The 9,368-nt window shown below is 38.9% G+C and overlaps 1 protein-coding gene across 1 annotated transcript; it reads left to right on the forward strand.

The window, feature by feature from the left end:
• Positions 1–3,333: 3,333 nt before the first annotated feature.
• On the forward strand, positions 3,334–9,126 carry LOC137333608 (iroquois-class homeodomain protein irx-1-like). The gene is made up of 4 exons (XM_067997842.1): positions 3,334–3,722; positions 6,311–7,298; positions 7,517–7,586; positions 7,853–9,126. Exons 1-4 carry the CDS (start codon positions 3,492–3,494, stop codon positions 7,905–7,907), a joined length of 1,344 nt encoding a protein of 447 aa, XP_067853943.1. The 5' UTR covers positions 3,334–3,491; the 3' UTR covers positions 7,908–9,126.
• Positions 9,127–9,368: the final 242 nt, after the last annotated feature.

A 9,368-nucleotide genomic window follows, 5' to 3' on the forward strand; every position in this document is an offset into this window, starting at 1 on the left:
GTTATGCTGTTGCTATTTCAGTGTTTGGTGTCCGAGACTAGGGTCTTGCATTCCAGACACATGTCCGAAGCAACTGAGTGGATTTTACTTTACAGATTGTATTTTCTTTGATAATCCTCTTTGTCAGTTCTGATGCTGAATAACTTACAGCTAACTTGATATGAAAGTGTCAAGTTTCTTCTCTGTAGCCTTTGTCACTAAGCACATTTCAGTGCCATACAGTAGGGTGAATAAAACAGTACATCTGTATAAACTGATCTTTGTTTTGAGGGTTAGTTTATTATTCCTCCAGATGTTATCCAATTTGTTTTACCAATTCTATCCGACAACTCTTTCCAATATTAGAAATGCTGGGTATTATTTTAAGGTAGATCAAGTGTTTACTTTCAGTAGTGTCTCTCTTCCAAGCTTGAAGTTCTAAACTAATTGTCATGATTTTTGGTTTCATCTAAGAGATCTTTAATTCAACCATTGCCTCAAGTTTGTTGATGTCTGTTTTTCTTTGCAGTTCTTTTTTTACATTTCCGGCAACAATGTTGCATCATCTGAGAATCATCTAGACTCCAAGTCTTTGCTATTTACTCCATCTGGGTCTACTGTTCTTTTCATTCATTTTCAGGTATGCTGCTGGTCCAAATCGTAAGGGTAGCAAGGCATATCTCTGCTGGGCACTATTCTTGAATGTGATCCATATTGTTGTTCTATCCCCTGCTTTAACACAATTCAATCATAGAATTCATTAACAATGTATATGTACCTTTGAAGAAATCCGTACTAAATTGTGTAGATCTAAGCAGGCTATCTAAAGCCTTTTTTCGAAATCCATTACATTTATGTTAAATTTGGCACCTTGTGTGTTTGTAGCTTTCTCTGTGGTATTGCGGTGTATAAAGATTTGATTGTGGCATGATTTGTTTCTGAACCCACGCTGTTCTTCATGCGTTCTATAGTCTGCAAATTTACTAATCCCATTCAGTAACATAATTTTAAACACGTTTCCTGAGATTGCCAGTAAAGTCACCCACTGCCACTGTTATTACAATCTGACGGATTTGCCTCTTCTGGTAGATTTGTTCTGAGACCTTCCGTTCGGTCCATAGGACTCTTGCACCCTTACTGTACTTAATAGACGCGTTTTCTCTTTTGCAAGATATCTCCAACATTCAAGATAATTCCTACTGTTATTTTGTCATGTATTGGTGTTTTATATTGCTTTGAGACTTCTTTGGCTTCTTCAAGTTGTACTTATTGGCACTTTAAATTTTACTCGCATACAAATGCGTCTCTGGTAGATTGCCAGTAGGGATAATGTCTCTTTAAAAACTTTCAATACCTTTCTGCTGTGATTCACTCAAACTAACGAGGGCGTTCCGGTTTAGTCGTGCTGATCTCAGTACTAAAGATAATACAGCATTTTTTTAAAATTCCGGCGTAGAATATACAGATGAATTTGCATTACGTGCACATTGGGTGTCCTCGAATATTTTGTAATTATCACTGATATGGTAAACGTATGTTCTATTTGAGAGAACTATAAAGTATTCCATTATAATCATGGGGGAAGAACGCGATCATACTGCATCGAGAGAGTTTGTTAAGTGACATATAAAAGGAGTTTTGTGTGATTGATGGATGTACTAAGTGGCAAGGTTGCCCTGAGGGTGGACAACAAAAGTTTAGGTAAGTTGCGGGTAATCAACTCTGAACCAGAGGGTGTAGGTTACACACGAGTTTGAGAACTGGACTAAGGTGAGACCCAAAGCGTCACCGGACCTATCTTAGGATATCAACCTGGAGTCACGAGGTGCCGAATCAATGTTCAGTAAACCGACACTGGAGACATTTCCATGTCTATTTTTCGACCACTTGATCCTAATACACCGAAAATTGAGAAAACTGATATCTGCTTCAAGATCTCAACTGTAAAATATTACGATTAAGGTTGCAAACAATTAATCGTTGATTAGGGGAATTTTAATTATGCGTGAATTAGGTGCAAGTTCGGGTATAAAATTATGTACTGCTTTCTTCTTTCACTTTATTTTTAAACAACAGTTTGTTTTTATTCCTGCGCAGAATAATCCCCCCCCCCTCAATGGAGTACCCTCCGTTTTCGGTGGGAAGGGGAGAAGATTGAGGGCCCTTGGATGGCATTCAACATTTAACACGTACAAACTGTGTCAAATTACTGTGATCTTCCAGATTAAACTGTTGTGAACTCTGTAAAACTCGGGACTGTCTTGATGCATGTAGCACCGAGGAGTCTGTAAGGGGAAATGCTAGCAGACGCGGTTTGTTTATTTTTTAATAATCACAAAAATAAGTTATTGAAATTTGCAACCACTTTAAAATTCGGACGCAGTTTAGTGATCATTAAATGTCATACACGTTTCCTGCCACCTTCTCCCGCAAGGTTTCTGAAGCAAATGCTGCATCTCTCGGTTCACCTGAAAACAGGGCAGGTACAGATTAATAAACAGAAAGAAGTAAGAAATATTGGAATTCGTGGCCTTAAATAGCTTTGTCAGTTTCAAAAGTCCACAAAATACAAAAATAATAATGCTTTTCTGTGGACGCATGTCAAATGTGTTGTCCCTGTTTTGAGTGGGAAAACAAAGAAAAGCAGAAGACAGTTGTGAGAAATGTTACACCAAAAAAAGGATACAGACACCACAAAGAGAAAAGAAAACACAAGACCCTTTCTTTGCTTGTAAAATCGGACGCGCTGGCGGCCCGGTCTGTTTAACAGTATATGAATAATTAATTCTCTGGTATTTGTTATTTCACTGGCTCTTTTATCCGACTAATTAATGTGACCCGTCATAGCATTTACATTACTTTAAGCGCGCATACTTGCTGTCATTTAAGATAATTGATAATTATATATCTTTTTGTTTTATTTTATAAAGTCAGTTTTTCTCTCTCGAAATCTCTGAACAATGCAAGATTTGTCCACTGTTCCTGTTTATATAGCTACATTGTGCATGTATATAATAGCTCTTGGCTGGTGCGAGTTGTTGACACTTGTTTTATTGGGGGGTAGAAAACAACCCGAGAGGTTGTACAAAAAAAAGGGACACAGGAAGGTTTAAGAAGGGAAAAACCAGTGTTGGACAGCTGTAAAATCATGTAGACAGGTTGTCATACACCAGTGGGTGCTTCACTGAATAGATCCGAATGCAAAACATTTAACACAACACAACACAAAGTGGCCCAACCGTGCGAAGCCACATGTTCCAAACTAGGAGGGGCTTGCTGCTAAAGTGACCTGTCAGTCAAAGCATCAACTTCAAATGATATCTACGGATCTGCCAGGACCTATGGGCAGACACATCAGTTGGAGTTGAATTGGCGATCAGATCGCTTACAGGGAGATTCTGCGGGCCAGGACAAAAAGAGACGGGATTTGGAGGCGATCGGAAGCGAGTTTTTGTATCCTGTCATTTTGCCTTTTTCTGTGATCTGAGTTCGTGAAGATCTCTTCTGAGGAGATGGCCTTCCCTCAGCTGGGGTACCCTCAGTATCTAAGTGCGAGCCAGGCTGTGTACGCTGCCGATCGGCAGGGAGTGCTGGCTTCTTCCCGAGGAGGAGCCGAGCTTGGGGCTAACCCCGCCGCTGCTGCTGTAACCTCGGTGTTGGGAATGTATGCAAACCCTTACACAGCCCAGAACTACAGCGCTTTCCTCCCCTACACCACCGATCTCACCATGTTCTCCCAAATGGTAAGTGCGATCAGCCTTTTACAACACTTTGTACGGATCATCCTTACCGAAAGGTTAAAAATAAATAATAAAAATAACATTCCTATTGTACAGCTACAGTAAAGTTTGATCAAATCTCTGTATCGGGCGGATCCCCACAAATACGATAAAGACATGAGGTGAGAAACAGTTGTATTTACTATTTTAACCAAAGCAATGGGCAGTAACAGCACCGAGGCTTATAAAGCACCGAGGCACCGTGCGGACGCTTGTCTTTTTCATTGCTGAATGTAATATCAATATGCGACGATCCTTATGCTTTCCTTTAAAAAAATAATGCCATAAATAAGGCGTTAAAAGTTTAATAACCACTATCTCTGACGACAATGCGAACCGGAATCCCAGTCCCGTGGGCAGAGAGAATTAGAAATCAGCTTTGGAAAGTTTGACATTCTCTTTCGTCCGGCCATATTTCTAGTTCTTGCTGTCAACACCGCGCACTAACACGTTAGAAACTCTTATCGTTGTATTTGCTTATTTAATCGTGGCCATCTCTTAGGTTTACCTCACGACCGTGGCAGCGCCTGTTGTTTTAGTATCATTTTAGACAAAGTAGGCCAAAGTTGCGTGAGTTCCGCTTTAGTCTGCAGTTAATATATGCAATCCGCAATTAGACATGGAGCTTTGTTTTAACCTGTCATATCCACGCGATACATTAAATGAACGCATCTCACTTTCTTTTGTGCTGCATATAACGTAATGGAAAATTATCATTTCATTTACTTTGTTTATTTGGTTTTAATTACCAATCTTAAACAAAACCGACAAAAATGCCAAAAAAAAGTTTTGCAATTAATCGAATCTATATTGATTTTTATAACCTCGAAGATGTATCAAGAATCGTTGTAAATTCGGTTCAATTCTGATTTTAGAGCTGCAAACATAAATCATTCGCTTTAAGACAGTAGTTCGCTTCCTGAACGGTTTCACCCTTCTTCAAACAAATACAATAATCAGGCAAATTCGGTGATCTGGGTAATAGACTCCTGCCTCTGGGAATAAGGATTTTGCATAGATTTGCAGCGGTTGAAATATAATAATCTCATATCGGGACAGAATAAAATGCAAAGAGAATTTTGAGATCAGCCCAGACAATTAACTGCAAAATATTGAATGGTGGCCATTGATTCGGTAGTTTGTTATGAAGATTTCCTGTTGTCTTGATAATAATCCAGGCGCCCTGTTCAATCGCCTCTTGGAACAGATAACACGCACTGCCGTTGAATTTAAATTCATGTTGGTTTCCCAAAACAATTGAGATTATCTGTAATTGGTTTTGATTAAGTGCCTTGGTACCCATCGTATAACATTCTATAACCACACAATATGGAAATATCAACGACCATTCAAAAAGAGTACCTAATTTAGAGATAAAGTTGGCCTATGTAGGACTAGAACTGCACATAAGGAGAAAAGGGAGGTATGAATATAAAGACTTTCAAGTTTAAATGAATGGAAGCTTCTAAGAAATTGAAAAAAAAAGATTTGTTTCCTGTGGTGCCTGCGGTGTGTATTCCTAAACGTGTTGCATTTCAGAATAATAAAGATCCATAAAGAGACCGCATTCTTTTGCAGTGTTTACATTGCGGCCATCTCAGCGGGAACTGAATGATGTCATGTTTCCAACTTTTTAATTCAACACAAAATATCTTTCCAAAAACAAAAATAGACACAGGAACATACGTGCACACGCAATCCGGACATTTGAAAAGACGCAGTTTTTAAAACATGTCCGTGTGAAGTTTTATTTTTAACTGCTGAAACACAACCATGCGAAAACTTTTCCTTTCTCAAATCTTCCTCCCGCATTTTTTTTAATCAGAGATGCAATGTTAAAAATAAATGGTGTGAACCATTTTAAAACTGTGGATTTGAACAGTGAGTCTTATTTAAAAAATTAAGTGGCTTATAGAAGAGCGGCTAACTTTTTTAACATTTCTCGTGCGAAGATCTGAATAAACTGTTTCAAAATAGAGGGGATTTTCTAAGAACTTTTTTGTTTCTACCACTGAAATTTAAATCACAGTTAAAAGGGGTGTGACACTGCAGCTCATTTGATTTTATAATTTGAAGTTATAATGTGGGACTTAAATATAGTATATTTGTTTTCTAATTTATTCTAAGATATCCAGACATTCATAATTTCGAACTTTTGTCGCAAAGAGCTATGTCACATGCAATTCGCTGCTAATGGTGTGTGTGCAATTGGTTTGAACTAGATGTGAGTCTATGTTTAGATTCTATTCTAGACTCTAAAATTCGGTTTAATTATACCGTTGTGGCAATCATATTTCCTTTTCGCTTGTCTTGTAGAAAGCTTAATTTGCTTTTGTATTTAAAGATATTTTAGCTTTAAAACTTACCGCTACGACTAGGTTGAAGTTTGAGGACACACTGGTGCTCTCATAACTTTGTATTGCTTGTGCGTATGTGTCCTATTGTATTGGAGAATTCTGAGTATAAATGTTCTGCTTTAGATAACATGGCCCTGGCCTTATTTTAATATTTTCTCCTCTCTCTCTCTCTCCCTTTCTGTGTTTCTGTTTCAGGGATCGCAGTACGAATTAAAGGATAATCCTGGTGTTCACCCGGCCACGTTTGCCGCACATGCGGCCCCTGCTTATTATCCCTATGGACAGTTTCAGTACGGAGACCCGGCCAGACCCAAGAATGCAACCCGGGAGAGCACAAGTACTCTCAAAGCCTGGCTCAACGAGCACAGGAAGAACCCTTATCCGACCAAAGGAGAGAAGATCATGCTGGCCATCATTACCAAGATGACCCTGACCCAGGTCTCCACCTGGTTCGCCAACGCCAGGAGGAGACTCAAGAAGGAGAATAAAATGACTTGGGGTGCCCGGAGTAAAGAAGAGGGCGGTACTCTCTACGGCAGCGACACGGAAGGAGAGAGCGAGAAAAAAGAAGAGGATGAGGAGATTGACTTGGAAAGCATCGACATCGACAAGATCGACGAAAACGATGAGGAGCAAAGTAATGGAGAAGAGGAGGAAAAAATGAACCCCAATAGTGAGGGGGAGAAAGCGGATTTGGAGAGCGGGCACGATCGGACATTGCAAGGATCTGACGGTGATAGTAAAGCAAAGGAGACGGACAGAGTGGATGGAAATGCTGCTGAAAGCAATGGCACCAGGGGAATATCTCTAGGGCAGGCGAACTTGCTAATACCAAATCATAGCAAACCCAAAATCTGGTCTTTGGCAGAGACTGCGACCAGCCCTGACAGTGCCCAGAAATCTTCTCCAACCAGTCACACGCCGTCGACCATCCAGCACCCAGCTTTCCTCTCAAACCACGGACTCTATACCTGTCAGATCAGCAAGTTTCATAACTGGACAAACGGCGCTTTCCTGGGCCAGAACTCTTTGCTAAATGTCAGGTCGTTTCTGGGTGTAAATCATCATCACCACCATCATCATCTGCAACATCCTCAGCAGCAACAGCCTTCTGTGCTAACAGCAGCCCTGGGAGCAGTGAGCAATGAAAAATCAACAGACATCCCCAGCCCAAAACACACAGGTATTTTACACTCACAACCCTCCAGTGAGCTTTACATTTTTAATGTTATATATTCAGCTCTCAGCCTGCGCCAGATCTGACGGCTTCCAGTAATGTAACTGAACTTCAAAGTACAAACGCCACCGTGTTTTTTTCCCCCTCTAAACTTGCATTTTAACTTCAAAACTCAAATCTTTTTTTTCTAGCGACTAATCCGGAATGTTTATTTTATTTTCCAGAAAGAGAAAGTATTCCAGGCGAATCTCCATCACAGCAGCTAAAAATATCATTTCAGCCAGTAAACGAAAGGTGAGATTTCATAGTCCATACAACAAAAAATGACATCACCTCACAATAATACATAGCACTGTTTTATAATATAACACAAGGATTGCTTAATTGTTTAAATAAGTTTTTTTGAGGGATTATTCGTCAATATTTATGCATTTAACAATAACAGAATGTTTTTATTAAGTCTGAACCTTTTATTTTAGTCTCCTTTAGAGCCACAATGTATTTACACAATATCTTCTGTGGCTGGTCACTCAGATGTTTGTGTGCTTTTGTTCTTTCAGCTCACGGCCTCAGCAGGAAGCAACAAGAATTTTAGCAACCATCTCTTCCGTCTGAGGAAGTTTTACGGGGGGGAAAATGAAAAGAAAGAAGGAAATAGAAAGGAAAATTGAAAAAAAAAGCTAATTTACTTCATCTTTTCTTGCCGCCAGTGTCGGGCAATGCAAAAACCCTTTCAAAAACTTGACAAATATGTAACGATTTATTTGACATTGTAACATATCAGCACGTGTTATTCTAATTGATTTTTTTTCCTGACGCGATTATTATTGGTTTGGTAATTATTTTTCCCACGTCCCGTGTTTTTTATGTATATAGAGTGATTATAATTGTAAATAAGCGCGTGAGCAGAACTTGTCAAAATCATATATTTTTGTCTAATAAACTAAAAGAAATTAGAACGAATTCCCATCTCCATGTAACATTACGTGACCTTGTATTAATTTTCAAAAAGTCACATTTTACAGAGTTTTCAAAAGAATGTCAGTGTCTTTAGGGGGTGAAGAGAGAAACAAAAAACAGCCTGAGTGTATTTTTATAGTCACGGTTTTATTGCTGCTGTCAGGATTATTTTATTTTAAAATGTAGCGTTGACAAAAATCGGGGAGGCTGAGGGAGAGACAGAAAACGGTTCCAAACTAGGTTGGGATCTGAGCAAAGTAAATGTCCCAGTGTTTATTCTCCCGTTCCCCTATGAAACCAATCAGTGACCTTTAAGGTGCTACTAACTCGACAGATGGCTGCTCCTGGTGGAAAAGGGGGAGCTCCATGAAGCAAACAGCTGCTAAAGCAATTAAAAAATAATATGGGAAGGCTGTTTCCAAACAGGGAGGTGGGGGAAGAATAAAAAAAAGAGACAAGCTCATCAAGTATCGGAAATAATAGCAACTGTGAAATAAAATATTAACAAAGCATCCAGGGCACCATGTATCGATTGTTTGGCTGATCTCACTTCATGGGAATAACGCTCTCTGCTGCTGTCTGACAAGCACAAAAACCAGCTCTTCCTTCCGAGCGATAAAGTTACATTGTCAGTGGTATTTAGACACAGACAACACAGTTTGTCATTTGTATAAGGTTAAAAAAAAGAGAGTATATTTGATTCTGATGTCTTTATATACGGCGCGTTTTTAAATAATAGTATTTAACGAAAATGTCTCTGTCGGGTGTGACAGATTATTTAATTAAAAAAAAACAATTGACGGCGTGTGTTTACTCCAGAGTAATGACTTGGTCATTTTACAAGAGTTGAAATGGTTCTAAATGTATTTAAATGATATTGTTAGGATCTTCAAAAAATGGAATCAACGTAAAATATGTTACATATGTCAGTTATTAAAGAAGTGAGACGTTAAAGACGTTTCCGGAGTACGTTTAAAATGGTAACTTAAAAAAATACATATGGCATCCAGTTATCATACCCTAACTTTCTTTTCATTTCTTTAACAGCGATATTATCAGTGATATTTTATTGCGAGGGTGAAAATGTTGCCTGGGTGAATCTCGTATTTTATTTAA

This window comes from Heptranchias perlo, chromosome 2, assembly GCF_035084215.1.
Source record: "Heptranchias perlo isolate sHepPer1 chromosome 2, sHepPer1.hap1, whole genome shotgun sequence".
NCBI classification, from domain to species: domain Eukaryota; kingdom Metazoa; phylum Chordata; class Chondrichthyes; order Hexanchiformes; family Hexanchidae; genus Heptranchias; species Heptranchias perlo.